The sequence below is a fragment of the Setaria italica genome, chromosome IV (genome assembly GCF_000263155.2).
Source record: "Setaria italica strain Yugu1 chromosome IV, Setaria_italica_v2.0, whole genome shotgun sequence".
NCBI lineage: Eukaryota > Viridiplantae > Streptophyta > Magnoliopsida > Poales > Poaceae > Setaria > Setaria italica.
Window position 1 is genome coordinate 33,852,402 of NC_028453.1, and position 17,814 is coordinate 33,870,215.

General features: G+C 43.7%; 1 protein-coding gene across 1 annotated transcript; it reads left to right on the top strand.

The window, feature by feature from the left end:
• The first annotated feature begins 9,710 nt into the window (after positions 1-9,710).
• Positions 9,711-16,770, top strand: LOC101781741 (MLO-like protein 13). Its single transcript, XM_004965846.3, has 14 exons — positions 9,711-10,122; positions 10,924-10,981; positions 11,554-11,711; positions 12,175-12,291; positions 12,368-12,422; positions 13,491-13,621; positions 14,249-14,323; positions 14,426-14,514; positions 14,589-14,638; positions 14,943-14,983; positions 15,138-15,350; positions 15,431-15,498; positions 15,849-15,909; positions 16,043-16,770. The coding sequence occupies exons 1-14, from the start codon at positions 10,009-10,011 to the stop codon at positions 16,313-16,315; spliced, it is 1,503 nt and encodes a 500-aa protein (XP_004965903.1). The 5' UTR covers positions 9,711-10,008; the 3' UTR covers positions 16,316-16,770.
• The last annotated feature ends 1,044 nt before the right edge of the window (positions 16,771-17,814 follow it).

Here is a 17,814-nt window from a genome sequence, read left to right on the forward strand (position 1 = left end):
GAAATCCTGTACTAATTGGCGAGACGAATCTATTAAGCCTAATTAATCCATCATTAATAAATAGCTACTGTAGCACCACATTGTCAAATTATGGAATAATTAGGCTTATTAGATTCGTCTCGCGAATTAGCCTCCATCTGTGCAATTAGTTTTGTAATTAGTTTATATTTAATACTCTTAATTAGTATCAAACATCCGATGTGACATAGGCTAAAGTTTAATCCGTGATATCAAGGGCATTAGTTGCTTCGATGATTGCTGCAGATCAGACGTCGTGTTGTCACGCATGCCCACTTGACATTTCTAATAAGTTGCAGCGCGGTCGCGATCGTTATTTAGTTTTTGTTAAATCGTTTAATTTAAATTAAACCACGGGGACACTGATGCTTGCCTATCACCTCTTCTGAGTGCAGACACTTCAAAGTTGGTTAAGCGTGTAGATTAGTGCAAAACTTCAGTGTCCACGGGCTCCAGCACGTCCCTGTCGCGCAAGGAGCGCCACATCGTCGTCTGGATAGAGGGCATCGTCATCATCTGTCCAATTGCTCCAAGAACCTGATGAGGTACATTTATGCCCATGCATTTTAGAGCCTGTGTATGGAAGCAGAACAATTTCATATGACAAAAAGAAAATCAATTTCAGTGGACATAGAAATGTCTACCAAAAAGGAAATTCACTTCTAGACGAATCCTGCGGGTGTTTCTTGATCTTTTTTCTACGTTCCAACAAAATCATGTTTTTTTTTCAGGTGCATATGAATCATTTGTAGGCTTGTAGAAGGAATGTCAAGATTTTCAGAGATGCTCCGTAGCGCAACTGGGTTCTCTCATCGAGGACAATTACCTAGATACGTATATGTCTTGCAAGGATATGCACCACTCAGTGGCGGAGCCAGGATTGATGTCAAGAGGTGCAGAGCTTCTTAAGGACTAGTTTGGGAGCTCAAAATCCCACCAGGATCCTGGCCTTTTTCCCGGACAGATGGCCCGCGTGGAAACTGAGGCACGGACCAAAACTCACCATTTGGAAGCCCACACCGCGGGGCTGGGCGACCGACTTCCCTAGGGTAGGTCCTCCCCACCTCAAAGATTCGGACACCACATCCTTGTGCGGCTCCCCGAGCGACGCGCCGATGCCGATCGGTCTCCTCGTCCAAGCGTCGCCGCCCCTCCGCCTCCCGTCCTAGCACCGCCGCCCCTCCGCCTCCCGTCCAAGCGACACCGTTGCTCCAAGCCTCGACTCCTCATCCAGGCATCGCCATCACTCTGCCTCTGCGTCCATGGGTCGCCGTGTCCCCTCCCTGTCATCTGCAACACCACCTCTACCCATGGACCTCTACCTTCGCTGCCTCCTCCGCATCCACCATGGCGCCTCAACCTCGTCTTCATCCTCGACACCCACTGTGATGTGAGTTCTTCCTCCTGCTTCCTCCTCGATCAGATTGCCTAGGGTTTGCATTTCTCATGCCTGCAATATGAGTTCTTGCAGTTAACATCTCAATTCCCAATTGTTCTATCTGAGATCCAATCCTAGGAACATCAACTAACCAGCACGAGCACTAGCACTGATTCAATTTTTTTAGTTAGATATATAGGTTCAAGTCCCAGATGAATTAGATATATACTCATCATATTTGTAAGATGAACACAAATATTGCTATAAGAATGTATAGTTATATGTTTCTTGCCTCTTTCATTTTGCTTATCACATTCTCCTTGTCAAAGCATCCATTTGTTTGTGTTGTCATTTCAGTAGGTTATTTGAATCGAAAAAAAATATTTACATTGATGCTGCACAATCCTATTAATTAATTAACTTTACTGCAACAAAAAATGCATGTCTTGTTTCTTAACTTAAACTGAATTTTAGTTAACTTTGACATCTTACTAGCTACTACTGAATAATTCTTCTTAGCACTATTGGTTATTAGTAACTTTTTGTGCTGCCTCTGTTTGTGGGATCATATTTAAGAATGGGACAGACAAGGAGGTAAGGAAGAGAAGCTAGGCTATCTCTGCTGGATAGGCAGCTTCAGAGGTACAAAACCCTTACCATTCCTCACCTGGATTGGGGAAATTATATTTGCCTTTCCATTCTATATTGCAATTTCGTGATATGTGCATACAATTTTGGTACTTTGCATAAACTGCAGCACTTTTTTTGTGGTGATATCAAGTCCTTGGTGAAAGATCTATAAACTTTGACAGTGCTATGAACAAACTTTCAGGCTACAAATTATATGAATATCAAGGGACCTTGCTCTGATCGCCCATCAAAGGTCCTGCAGTTTCTTTCTTTCCTAATATTCCAAGGTGTGTGCATCGTCAGCTGCAGCTTTAGTTCTTCTTATGCATTTGGTCACATAGTGCAAAGTTTGGGCTGCATGGCCAGTTCATGGTTATCAGTTTATAGCAGTGAGCAACTTGCTTTGCACCAGATTCGATGCTGATGTCTTATCAAACCATATTATCTTGTCCTGGGTATTGTAGCATAGGTACCTTATTTAGTTTGACTAGTAACTAGGTAGACTCTAGAGTAGCATAGGTACCGTATTCCTTCTGACTAGTAAATTATCCTGGGCAATGTTTAATTTTGGGAATAAGGACACACTTGCTCGAGTGGTTTGTTAACAAAATTACTTACCCATATTTACTTGAGTTGCTGACCTTTGCAGCTTCTAGATGTAAAAATATATATGCTTTCTTTGACTTACCTGGTCTTTAACATGGTCAGATATAACTTGCAAGCTTTACCTGATCATTTTTCTAGACCAAATTCAGCAGGGACTCCATTAGTATTGATCTAATTGCAGATGTCTTAGGGATTACACCAACCAGAGGCTTCTTGAGGAACTTGACTTGCTTTGTATCTATGTCTACCATCGTCAGAGTGTATAATATTTTAGCTGGCTTCTAAATTTGTAATGCACATAAAACTGTCCTTTTATGTCTCTTGTATCAGCTGAATGAATGTATTTTAGCTGGCTTCTAAATTTGTAACATACAGAAAACTATCCTTTTATGTCTCTTGCATCAGCTGAATGAATGTTGTTCTATCATTTGTATCGGCTGAAACTTGGTACTTTCTCATAGATTGATCTGTCTAAATTTCTAGAAAACATCATGTACCATGCTATGTGATGGCCTGCTGACTTGGTGATAGATTTTGCTTGTTTATCAGCATGTCATCCCAAATGTGCTGCTCATGAATATAATGATGAGCTGCTTGTGAATATAGTGATGACCTGCTCATGTACAAAATAAAGGTGATGCTATTAACTTAGGATTACTACTATATGTTGTATTCTTGGTTGGTATTTTTTTTAAAAAAGAGCATGCATGGTGGTGGCACAGTCAACCGGACTAATAAACATCATCGCAAGTTGCTCCCACAGAGCTGCCCCGCGTCAGGACCTCCAAACAGCAACAGGGGAGGGGGAAGCACTGCCCTGCCAGTGGAGGGGGATTTCAAAGTCCAAAATAATCCCCGTTGGATCATTTTTTCCTGAGGCTAATCAGCCACAAGCTGCCAAACTAGCCCTAATTGTCTTTCTCCCTTGTTGTCCCTTCCATGACTCCAAGTTTCTCCTCTGGGGGTTTAGGCTACACCATCTTGCTTTTAATTTCTCCCTGAATTTTCCGCATTTTACAAAATAAAATAAAATAAAAAAGCACGTCCATGCATGGGTCCATGAGAAAAAGGAAAAATGCCAGAGCGAGGAGTCTAGACTGTCCATGGAGTAGTGGTGCTGAACTGCTGATGGGCATGATGAAAATACATGATTAGTGCGTAGGAAGATAAGAGCTTACTTGCAACAGAAAGAAAGAAAAAAAAAGATATAAAATAGCGCAGGGATGAGTTGAGAAGTCTCAGATATTGCAGAAGTGGGCGCCGCGGCCTTCCTGGTGGTGGATGATGCACAAGCGTCCACGTCTCCGCGACCATGACATCGGCTGGTGACATAGCATGGAGGGCAAGCAACCAAGCAATGCCAATGGCCGATGATGCTGACGTGAGCTTTCAGCCAGCGCGCTGATTAATCTTTACGACCTTTGTGCGCGACTCCATCCAAGTCTTGCGCACTGGATCGGAGCACATGTGTAGAAGAATGCTACTCATATTAGGCTCCTAGCCGGTAAGCCGACACTACGTGCTAGCTAGGTCAACTCTTGGTCAAAAGGCATGCATGCACGCAGGCTGTGGTCACATTATCTTTCCATTTAGCTAGATTAGGTAACATATTAATATCTCTGTACGGAGAATCTTTTCTGCTTCCTTCGTTATCAAATTGTAGCTCGTTTCGATTTTTCTAGATTCATAAATATCATTATGCATCTAGACCTACACTATATCTGCATAGAAAAACTATTTTGGATGAGTGAAAACGACCTACAATTTTGGACGGATACATAACTTTATTTTCTACGTATTTGAGAGAGAGAAAAATCTCTGTGTGGAGAATATGAATTCGGATCGTAACGGGAGCGAGCCCATGGTGGTAGGCTGGAACTCTCAGATTCTAACTCATTTTAGGTATCGGTGGTCTCGAAAGCCCTCAGTGACCATTATATATACTAGGAGCAGTATACACACATGCCTATTGCCTTGTGTGGCCGCCGGTGGTGGTGGTGCCGGCTGGCCGGCCATACGGCTTGTTGTTGCGCCACTACAAACGGACCGATGATGAGTGCGTGGATACGCATGCACGTGATAGATGGATAATGGATGGTATGGTAAGTGTTAGGCAGGCGGTTTCGGAGCCATGTTGGGAGGAAACTAATAAAATCATATTACTAGTATCCATATCTTGCTGCTTTAGGAGAGCCTCTGTTACTGTTGTTACACCCGACTTTTTTTTTTTGTTTTTTAGCTTTGTTTTTTAGATTCTCACAAATAGATTCCTGGTAGAAACATTTCAAAATCTGGACCTTTAGTTTGGCGCCATCCATGCTGACGCCAAGCTTACACGTCTCGACGGCAGAGGGTTTGGTGCTAAGGTCGTTGTGCCGTCGGTGACGTTGGTGCTGACATGGCAGGGGGCTTGGCATCGTAGATCTTGCGCTGAGCTGTTACCCCATAGCTCTTGGTGTTTCAAATGAAATATGCATAATTATTCCGAGGAGCATGCAACAAATCACGCTAGGATTCAGCTAGTTAGTACGTGTGTATCTTATCCTAAATAAAGGTCTGAGTTTGAAATCTAGCATATTGAATCTTTTTTGCTACATTTTAATCTTTTTTTCTCCCTCCCACCGCGAGCGCGGCAACGAAAAGATCAGCTATATCAATCGATCAGTTAATTGGTTGGTTGGGAAGCTAACTAACAACGCGCTGTTAGTAGAAACTAGTCCTAATCGGTGTGAGCTCAACAATCATCTGAATCTTTCAATCCCGTACCGAACTAGTCGCGAATTAATAATCGATGCGTTGCATGCTGACTCTGAAGTGTCCATGCACAGAAGGGGACTGCGCTTATTAACTTGCATGAATATGGTCAGTTTCCGTAGACACGTGAAAAGAATTAACTGATCGATTGATATAGCTGATCTACTAACAGCGTGTTGTTAGTTAGCTTCCCAAATAGGATAACTGATCGCGTTGGTTGGTTGGAAGCTAACTGATCGATTGATATAGCTGATCTTTTCGTTGCCGCGCCCGCGGAGGGAGGGAGGAAAAAAAGATTAAAATGTAGCAAAAAAAAAAAGATTCAATGCTAGGTTTCAAACTTAGACTTTCAGGATAAGATACACACATCCTAACCAACTAAACCATAGCGTGATTTGTTGCATGCTCCTTGGAATAATGATACATGTTTCATTTGAAACGCTAAGAGCTATGGGTTAACAGCTCGGCGCTAAGATCTACGGCGCGAAGCTTGACGCCATCGACGCATGCGCCAAGCCCCTGCCATGTCAGCACCCACATCACCGACGACCTTGGCGCTAAATCCTCTAGCGCCGAGACGTGTAAACTTGATGCTAGTGTGGATAGTGTCAAGCTAAGGATCTAGATTTTGAAATGTTTCCGTCAGGAATCTATTCGTAAGAATCTTTAAAAAAAAGCTAAAAAAAGTCGTTGTTACGCTGTCATCGAACCAGCGCTCAACACGTGTTAGACAAGTCACGTAGGCTTCACGCGTGACAAAAGGACGACTCCTGCCCTCCAGGGCCTCTGCTACTGTTTGTTAACCGGCGCTCGACGCGTAGGCTTATCTACCACTCTGTTACCCGTTAGTCCTCCTCTGAACCACTGTATTATCTGCATTTCTCTTATATGGTCCTACGGTTGGACTTGACGTGATGCAAATGCCCTGAGAGCTCAATTGCATGCTTGATTGATTTAGCTACGCGATGATGTACTGAAAGTCTGAAATAAGAGATTTTGAGGCAGGATTTGTAACTGAACATGATTGAAATAGACACCTGTAACACTTGGTTGTTCTGATGCTCTAATTGGTACATTGGTGCTCTAATTGTGTTTGTTCTAGATCACCAAGGTAGCGAGTAATCTAATACTAATACAGTAGGACAGAGGTTTTGGAAGGATAGATTTCAGGTAAAAGAGATAATTCTAGATCTACTCCAGTGTACTTTCTTTTCCATGCTCTGTTTATAACTTGGGATCATAGGGCTGTGCAAGTACTTTGCTATAGCTCCATATGACAATTCTAGAACAGCTATTTTATTAGACTGCAAGCTACACTAATCAAGGGGGCTTCAGACTCATATATGATATATGACATTATCACATTAAGGTTCTTAGTACATGTACTGCCTTCTACTGAATGTAAACTGCTGCAGGTAGCATCTTATAGCCTAATTTGACTTAATTAGATAAAGACGAGAGGCTGTGTAACAGCTACAAAGAGAGAAGTGTCACTCTGCAATTCTAGGAGAAGGTGATGTACATTTTTCCACCCTTGCACTGTTACACCTTCTCCGACACAAGAAAAATATATACTGGAGAAATGCTGTGACTATGTGTCTATGACAAGTGCCCAGATCTATATTGTGGTGAACCTATATCATTTACAAACATACTTGGGGTTGCACCTGCAAAGGCTTACTGTTGTTTGTGAGTTTCAATCTGACCTACCATGCTGCCCCATTTTTCTCGGTCTAATATAATTGAATTAACATTTCACGTGTGCTTATTTGTAATTGATATAGGGATTAGTGGAAAAGCATAGGTATAGGTTTTCTTCTTCCATTATGAATTAGTGCAGTTTGAGTTCTAATTTAATTCCAGTTTCAAATGCAGCTATAACTTCCATTTTTTTTCGTTTTACTGCAGAGATTAGGCCCCGAGCAATGTGAATCTCCTTTTTCTGAAACATTATGATAATAGAAGAGTAGGGTCAACCTTCCTTTTTTTTGCAGATACAAAACATAGATCTTTTCCATTGAAATTTTTTTCTTTGATAGCTAATATGTGTGGCCCTCTGTTTCTGCAGATCTTGTGCTTCAGTTTGATTGGTCTCATACGTTAGTGTACAGCCATGATTGCTGAGCCACAAGGTAAAAATCTTTTTTTTTTCCTTGGAGCATAACAGTTGATGTGTGTGGTCCGTGCTGCTGCCTTCAGGTTTTATTTCCCTTATTTTCATACTGCGTATCCTCATTGTCCATATAAACCTAGGTGAGATGTCTATTTTGAAGCCAAGCTACACATGATTTTGGAGACGCAGGTTGTTTTCCAATGCTCTGCAATTTTTCCTTCCAAGTCAATCATCCAACTTTATGTTTTCTATTCCCCTTATTTCTGTATCCTCATTGTCGATGTCTATCCAGGTGACATGTATATTCTAAAGCCAAGGCAAATTCAGCTACATATAATTTTGGATATGCAGGTCTTATCACATATTCACATTATAGCTCAACCTTTTGATAAATCTGACTTTACTGCTTGCAACCTGTATCTTCACGAAATGAAAGAATACAAATAGTTCTAATTACAGTTTAACTTGCCAAAAATGTGCCTTCTTATGTGCTGTTAAAGAGACTGAGTGAAGATGATCCAAGGTTTTCCCAGCTCCCACTGTCACAGTCCCTTCTTTTGCACCCACCCAATTCACACTGCAATTCAGATGAATCTACAGTATTTTGTATTGCAACCTACTTTATTCGCCATGTACAAACGTCATAGCACGATTGAAATCAATAGTGCAAATATTTTAATATGTACTTCCGCATAATAGATTCAGCATTCCTGCTCTGTATAGTGATACTCATGGGACAGGTAAGAGAAAGACCAGAAGACATCTGAATCTTACTAATTCAGATGAACAACAATCCAGCCTACGTAAATAAATGGATAGTGAACCGCTACTCAGAATGGTCTACGAAAGTACGAATATGTTTAGTGATATATCCTCTGTTTGCAACATAATGGACCCTAGTTAGGATGCAGTACCTTTCTACTCTGCATTCTATCCACTGATGCTTCAGCTGCTAGATCACCGCATGAAAAAGGAACAGAGAGGCTCCAGCTTTGTCAAGGCTAAACATTGCAGCGCCGCCTCAATCGGCCAACCACCACTGACGACATCACCCGGAAAGCCCATTTCAAAACAGCTGAACAGAAACAGCCCGTTTTTCTCCTGCATGAGCCTCTGCGCAGCGTAGTGCGCCAATCTTCCTGGTATTCAATATTCGCTGCCGACTGTTTGGCCCAAGCATTTGGCCGTTAATTGCATGACGCCGGGGAGCATTACGGACGTGATGCGTACACGCCCAGCCGCCCAGCCCCACCACTCTTTGTTGTCTGTCGTGCATCGAGTGGTGGCCTGGTGCGTGGGTGGTTACTTGTTTGTTGTCGTAAAGCAGCTGAGCTTTCTTCCAGAGCGTATGGGAGCACTCCCTCGTGCTGTATACTTTATCCGTTTAAAAAAATTGTAAGTTATTTTATTTTTATAAATATAACAAAATTATGAATTTATAGAAGAAAAAAAAAATCTGCAGCGAGCACTCTAAGTGTGATTGGTCGTGGTGTGGAGAGATGCAGCCATTCCAGACCTTGGCCCCAGCCAAGGGGGCGTGGCATATCATCCATATAAATTATACTCCCTCCATTCTTAAATATACGATGTTTAGGACAAGCAAATTAGTTCATTTTTAAACTAACTAGTTTGTTCTAAACGTTATATATTTAAGGATAGAGGTGTATAAGTTAGATTATTTGTAATGGATACTATGGTAGAGGATTACTTTGAGTCGACAAGTAATCTGGATAATTCAGATCCCAAAATGATATTACGATGTTTTTTACCCACTACCCTTATAATCCAGTTTATATAATGAGGATAACGGCGCCTGTAGGACGGCGGGGGCGTGGGCCGTTGTGGACCTTCTGCGTTACTATGCAAATTGCGTCGAGCCCACTCTCTTGTGCGTCGGATATGGGCTGAGGAAATTGAGAACCAGGAGCGACCGAGTGGGCTGAGGGAAAATCTATACCAAGGAGGTTGCAGCTCATAGAAGAAGCCCAAACGCGAGAAAGCGGTCCAACGAGGCAACAACCTCTCACGAACCCAAATACACAAACCGAGCGAACCGCCAGCCCACCTCGCGTGGGCCTGCCGACGCAGCGAACCGCACGCACGTCACGCTCCGCCGCCAGCCCGCCACGGCGCCACCTCGTGATGACGACGATCGGGGCAGGAGGTAGCCGTTGCCGTGGCGTGGCATCGGGGAGGAGGACGGCGGCCGAAGCAAAGCAACTTCGCCTACCGCCCCCTACCCACTGCGCGAGCTCGGGGATGGAATCCAGCAGGTGGCCGCGCGCGGGAGGCAACCGTGGGAGGTTGATTCCTTCCTTGCCGCCGCGGCCGCCGCCCGGCGTCGCCGTGTGCCCCCCCCCCCCCCCCCCCCCCCCCCGCCCCTCCCCTTTAACAGCGCGCCTTTCGCTAGCCGACCAATGGTTGGGCTGCCGCGAGCGGGGGACAGGACGCGCCGGCAGCATCGGAAGCAGCGGCAGGCCGCGGCGGTGGAGGCGGCGGCGGAGGGCCCATGGGGGAGGAGGCGTCGCTCGAGCACACGCCCACCTGGGTGGTGGCCACCGTCTGCCTCGTCATCGTCTCCATCTCGCTCGCCGGCGAGCGCTTCCTCCACTACCTCGGAAAGGTACGTGCGTGCTCTGAAACTCGAGGAAATGTATTGCTAGAATAGAATGGCCGAATTTTTGGACTACACTTGACGGGAAATGTATTGCTCCTTTCTGCCATCGATTCACAAGCTCGCGACGCCTATGCCTGGCCTGCAGTGAGCTTGCTGGTTTGGTGAGCTTGAGATGCCATGGGCGTTGCATTTGAGTTGGTACTCCTCATCTGCCTTTGACAGTTTGACCTGTTTTAGACGGGTTTGAAATTGGGCAGAATGTGGGATTCAGCCTCACCCGTGAGGCTGCTTTAGATCTAAGGTTTTCCCCTGTTTCTAAAGGGAGTTTGAAACCTAGACAACTTTGCACGATAGGCTACATCACATATCTCTATAGTATCTTTGATCCGAATTACGTAGTAGGAGTTCAAATTTGTCCATTCACCCATCACACTGATTTCATTTTGGCAAGACAATGTCATTACCTTATAATTGTATTTGTCTCCCTAATTATCAACTGACTCAAATATCCAGTCACTTTTCTTTTTGTCTTAGTAAATTATTCTTCATTAGATGGAAAGTTATGACAATTACATCTTCCATAGTTGAGTGCCTGGCCGCTGTTTCAGGTTGGATGACTTAAGAGTTAAGATATATATATTTTTAAATCCATTTAAATGACAATAATGGCAGCGATCAACTTTGATCTCTGCACATTTAGAAAGAGTAGTAGTATATAAGTATATCAATCATGTTTCGACTATAATTTGAATATTGAACAAATTTGTTTGATTCCCTCCTTATGTCTTTTCCCTTTTACTCGTGCAGTATTTGAAACACAAGGAGCAGAAAGCACTGTTTTCAGCTCTACAGAGACTAAAAGAAGGTAGCATTCTGGAGAAATCTTCGATTCATGTGAACATTTATCAGTATGCCGTAGTCAATTCTGGATCATCTATCTTTTTGTGAAGATACTAAGGGTGCGTTTGGCAGAGCTTCCAGAGCTAATTCTCTGCTGAATCCAGCAGGAGCTCTGCCAAACAGTTTTCAGAGAGAAGTGATTGTCTGTTGATTCTGTTAAGTGATTCTCTGAAATGAACTAAGAGGTTGGGAGCTGAAAAAAGTAGCTTCTCCTAATTCTGTGAAGTGATTCTCCATCCTGATTGTAAGAGTTTATGCTAGAGAATCAAAGAGAATCACTTTTAGCCACAGAATCACTTCTCTTAGAGAATCAACTCTCATAGAAAATCAGAATCAGATGGAGCTTTACCAAACAGACCCTAAACTAGCATAGCTTGGAAACTGTTATTAGTTGGTTATATTAAAAAAAAAAACTGTAGGAAACAGTGCAAACTGTTGGAAAATGTTTTCATGACAAAAGCATGGTAGAATTTCTTCAGTTTGTGATGTTGCTCAGAATTTTTTTTGTCTAATGTGATTCTATGGTTATGCTTGCAGAGCTAATGCTTCTCGGATTCATTTCCTTCGTCCTAAGTCTCTCCCAAGGTTTTATTGTTAATATTTGCATTCCAGAAACTGCTACAGATTTCATGCTCCCATGCAAGAGGAAGAACCACAGTGTTGAAGAAGAAGGTGCCAAAATTTGCAAGAAAAAGGTTAGGGTATACCACAATTTCATATATTAAGATCCTGTAAGCGAGATTATGGCGCATAACAATAGTAGATTGATTGATGGCTGTAGGGTACAAGCACATGTATAGGCACAGAGAAGACCTAGGTAGGTTTATAGAAGTATCACCACCGTAGGATGTCCCTATGCCTATCCTCATCTACTGGTGCGCACGGCCAAGGGCCAAGTGCAGCACTGGGCCTAAGGCCCAGGCGAACAAGCCTGCTATGCTATTATATTAACCTCTCTAACAGATCCTTTTTCTTGGAATTGTATCTTTTTGTTTCTGGTAAGTGAACATAGGGTTGTTTGTTATGTTCATTTACAGCAAAATATGCTGACACGAGAGTTTTGTGCCACTTGTCACCTGAAGCAATGTTAAGTTGTGTTGTGAGAAAATGTTTTTCAAGAGTGACCATCAATGAATCAATAGGCTTGCTCTTTTTCAGGGTGATGTTCCCTTGCTATCATTGGAGGCATTACATCAGCTGCACATCTTCATATTTGTACTTGGTTTAGTCCACGTTGTGTTCTGTGCCACAACAATATTACTTGGTGGAGCAAAGGTATATCTGTGAAGATAGATTTCTGTTGTATGATAATGTTGTGGGCAATTAACTTATACTGGCTAAAACTTGATAGATGAGAAGGTGGAAGCACTGGGAGAAAGAAATTCACCGAGAAATACAGGAGAAATGTGCGCCATTGCCCTATCCTGTTGTTTACTTTATTTACTATTAAGAAGTACTTTGCAGGTTCCCTACATTATGTTACACAACGCTATAGTAGATTATTTTGAAGATAGATAGTTTTCCTGAATGCATGAAGTAGAGCACAAATATTGGATCTTTCATGCTATCTTTGTGGTATTTAAGATACACATTAAGACAGACATAGATTTCTATCTGGTCTTCATGTGATCGAAAACCTTTCAATTTCTTTGAAAATACACTCGCGCCAATTGAGTTATCATTTCATTCCCACTTTTCTAAAAAATCATTTCATTCCCAACTTTTCAGCGTATTGAATTATGCCTGTAGTCACATATGCTTTCTTTTCGTACTCTGAACCTTCTTTAGAACACTTTATCATCATTACATCCAGTTGTTAATTATTATGTGCTCAGGCATTAGATGTTTCCTCATGTCCAACAGAAATGGGATGTATGCCTGGCCAATACCTGTGATCTATATTAGTTTGCTCTTGATTATAGCCTTCTATTGGCTCAGATTGCATTCTTAAATTTTGTTTTCTTCTGAAGTAGGGTGTTTTCACTTCTGCGGAGTGGGGGTCCCAGGTCCCTCAATTCCACCACCCTAAACTCATCCAGGCCTGTTAACGCATTCCTTGTACAAATCGTTCATTTTTATCTCCCTTGCTCCTCATGTCATTTCTTCAAATCCTGCAATCATTATATGTTTTTTTATTGCTGTCTATTCTGTTAGTTCTGTTCTGGTGGATGCTCTACTTCATAATCCGCAGAACAAGCCAATGATGCATGAGCTTGTGATATCTTAGAACAAGCGGTATTTCATAGAATCTCAATGATATTGGGGCATTGCAGTCTGATTCTGCCAATGGCATTAATCATCTTTCTCTATCTCTTGATAATAGGGTTGTGTTTATTTGGACATGCTAGTTAGTAGTTTCTAGGGAGTTCTGTATCTAAGAACTGTTCTTGCCTCCAGGTTTTAGGTGAATCACTACCACTTCTATGTTCTTAGCTCACTGTTTTTGTTTCGCTATGGGTGAAAATTGCTTGCAGTACAGCGAGCAAAGATTGAAGGAAGAGAAGATGCACCATTGAGTGCTGTGCTACATCGAAATCATCAAGGTGAATTTGTCCGTGAGCGAACAAAGGGATTTTGGATGAAGCTGACTGTTGTAAGCTGGATAGTAAGTCAGCTGCTTATCCAATCATATTGCTCCTTTCAGTTAAATAAAATACATATGGGCTCACTGTTTATCTCAAAGCATGCAGTTGTGCATAATGCCTCTGACTAAATGCATGCCTTTTCATTACCATGGCAGAAGTCCCAAAGACAGAATTGTGAACTTCTATTAACTGGCAATGAAATAACAGATGGTTTGTATGTCATAGTACCTAAATCTGCATCATTCGTAACTGTCAAAAAAAAAATCTGCATAATTAGAGGATGGCAACCAACAATTTTTTATTATGTTTAGTATAAATTAGGGGAAACAAATATATCAGAAGCAGGGCCGTTGCCTGGTAAGATTTTGGCTCTAAAAAACACTTGTCCCTAAAAGTATGTAAACCATTCCTGTGTTGTAGTTGAATTACTCATATTTCATTGTTGTAAATATTCCATTTTAGTTTATTGTGATGAACTACCTCCTGTATTACTATCTTTGTAAGCATCTCATAGTATCTGTATGTGTATGTTTATGGCATGGTGCAGTAATTTTTGGGAGTTTCTGAAGCATCTTTAATGTTGATCTCTGTTGATTAGTGTGCTTCATGTACAACTTATGAAGAAATTTTTATACAACATGTTGCAGACTGCATTCTTGAAGCAATTTCATGATTCTGTGAGTAAATCAGATTATGAAGCTCTTAGATCAGCATTTGTCTTGGTATGATATACTTTTCAGTTTCGTTCGTTCTCATTAGTTTTGACACATCTGCCTGTATTTCTATTGAAGCTGATTGGGCACATATCTTCTCTTTCCATTCAGATACACTACCCCAAGAAACCAGACTTTGATTTCCACAAATACATGATGCGTGCTCTTGAACACGAGTTTAAGAGGGTTGTCGGTATCAGGTTGGTGTCTTCAGAGAAAAGGTCCAAGTTTGCTTAAATATACAAGTGATCTTACGTTAGTTACTTGCATGCAGCTGGTATTTGTGGCTTTTTGTCATCTTCTTCCTGTTGCTGAATATAAACGGTACTTCTACTAACATATAATTTTCTTCATGTCTTAAAATCATTAGATTTGTAGTGCAGAAGTACCCATTATAGCAAGTACCTCTTCTTATGGCTTCTACTTACATGCTGTAATTTGTATACCAACTCCTACATTTTTGGGTGACTTGAACCATTGACTTGTCTGTGGAATGAGTTATGCGGTTATGCCTGTAAAAACATATAATTATCATTACTCTTGCAACTGCATAGCATTATACACATCTAACTAGCTATCTGTTGTGATTCTGTTCACCCTTTATGTTTTGCTTCGTTGTGAAATGCAGGATGGCACACATACTTCTGGTTAGCTTTCTTGCCTCTATTTGTAAGTACGGAACATTTCCTTCTGCTTCGTGTTGGTTGAATTCAGATATTTGGCCTTTTACCTTTGAATTCTAAATGTATACCAAGAAGTTTAACTATAAGTACAATAATTATTTGAATGAGAGGAATTTCTAAAGAGAAGGGGTAAATTGCAGCTCCTGCTTATCGTTGGTGCCAAGCTAGAGCACATTATTACTCGATTGGCTCAAGAGGCAGCAGCATCATTATCAAATGAAACGGAGGAGGTTCCAAACATAAAACCATCCAAGGGTCATTTCTGGTTTCGCAATCCTGGACTTGTCCTTCATTTGATCCATTTCATCCTATTCCAGAACTCGTTTGAGATTGGTTTCTTCTTCTGGGTTCTGGTATTGTGCATTACACTCTCTACTTCTCACTTGAGAATTTCATGAATTGAACCTTGGAGCTAACAATGGTCACTTCATAGGTATCAGAGGGGTTCGGTTCGTGCATGATGGAACGGAAGCCTTATGCCATTTCCAGACTTGTTCTTGGGTCAGTGAAAGTTCAATTTTGCCTGCAAAATGCATGGCTTATTTGAAAGAGTGTCATTAGCACACAAATAACTACCCAATTAGTGTGCTCTCAGGTGTACTGAATTGATTGATAACAAACTATGAAATTGTTAGGAGCTCCTGTTTGGTTTTGATTTACATGGGCGTGATTCGGTACCCACATTTCCTTGCAGTTGATAAAGTTGAAAGTACTGTCATACTCTTTTTGAAGTGATTATGTGTTGTGCATTTCTGCTCTAACATGCCTATACATTATTTTTAGATAACGGAGGCAGCCTCCGGCCTCCGCCTTTACATCAGTCTAACAATGAACTGTGTGGTGTTTTGCAGAGTGATCATTCAAGTCATCTGCAGCTACATTACTCTGCCACTATACGCCATCGTCACTCACGTAAGCTCCAGACATATATCCCTTTATCATACCTCCTGAATCCTACGATTAGCATGACAAGAACCTTGTTAACTCCATCGATGTTATTCATAATCTGGAGTGTGTATTGACTCGCTATCTGTAATGGACTCAGATGGGCGGAGAGATCAAGCTCCACGGTTTTGGCTCGGACGTGCACGAGTCCGTCCACGGCTGGCTCACCCAGCGGAAGAAAACCTTCTGGAATAATAAGGCCGGCGGCGACCCCGACCCCGACCCCGACTCCGGCGGGGAGGTGAAGGTGATCCGTGCTTCACCCAGCGAGCGGATGGGGAGCTCGCGCCACATGCTGGCGGCGGCGCCGCCACCCGATCTCGACGAGATCGTCACCGTGGACGGCGACGTCCACGGCCGCGTCCGGAGGTGAAGGACGGAGAGGCGCCGGCCTTCCCAGGTGCCGTGCGCGTCTGGTGAATTGATGGGCGGGTGGATGGGACGCTGCGGAAATTCCTCGTGTCGGGGGGTGGCGGCCGAGCGCTGTAGCTCTGGGGCGCGCGGGGGCCACGCGCCTCTGATGATCCCACGCTGTAACGTCAACGTCCGTCTCGTGTAACGGTACGGACCGGACGGGACCGGACGGGACGCGACGCGTCCGTGGCTAGCTGGCTGGCCGGCCGGCCGGCCAGCGTTGTGGCATGTCATGTGCGACGTCGCAGCACGACGCTACAACGTTGTAACCGGCGCTGCCCTGCTGCCGCTGTCTGGTGCTGGCCGTACGTACCTAGCTTGTTCTTAGGAAGGAAGTTGATGATACAATCCGTGGCTGTACATGATTACCGTGGAGATCGAAGCCGAAGCTCCCCATATGGCTTTTGACATCAATGGAGGCATCGATCGTGTGCGTGATCGTAGTAGCTGCTACAGCTGGCGGCAGTCGGGCGGCATTGGCTGGTGGTGAGCATCTGAAGAGCGTGATGGATTGGATGGATGGAACCAGCTGGAGGACGACGCCGTTCGATCCATCGATCTGACCATGCGTGTCGTCGGCGCTCGCTGCCAGTACGTTGGCGGCTTCCTGTTGACGCGCCTCTGCCGTGTACGTGCGCGCGCCCGGCGTGCCCGTCGACGGACGACGCACGCCCGTGCGCACGCGCGGCGCGCCAATAATTGCCGACGACGCGACTGGCGCCGGCGTACGTGACGCAGGGAAGGTCAGGAGAGCTAGCCCCCGCGCCATCTGAATATCTGATGCCGCATCAGGGACACATTTCCCACACCCGCACGCGTGCATCGTCTGGGCCTGCGCTACGTACACGCATGGATGGATAGACGATGGATGCATCATCGATCGAACGATCTTGTCAGGGGCGCAGATGCCGCGCCTGGGCTACGAAAAGGGTAGGGGCTACACGCCTACACGGACTGGAGGCTATTGGACTATTGGTAACGTCGTTTCTAGATGCATGGTGTCGAACTGTGGATAATGTCGTAGCGTCCGGTACAAAGCCGTGCACAGAAATATGCTACGTGTCTCACTGTTTCTCGATCTCTCTCTGTAAATATGGTTTGTTATTCGTGACGGAAGGGAACGGTCTAATCCACCGTACCAGCTGTGGTGTGTTATACTTATACCGTTATACGACGTGCTACTTGTCATGGGCCATGCTAGACAGCTAGGGAGATGCACGAGCACGCGCGCGCCTGGTACGTACGTACTGGGCATATTCTTTTGCAGAATTGCAGTTTTATTGCTTCACACGTCTGCAAAAGCCGGCCGGCATCTTTTCGATCGCTCTCAGTGTACCTGCGACTGCGAGGGCTCGCAGAGGCGCAGAGCCGTGGGTCTCTGCTCATCCTCCTTCTAGCCCCTCACTGTCCTGTACGTGCGTGCGTGCGTGCGCCTTTCCCCTGGTCACGTACGGCCAG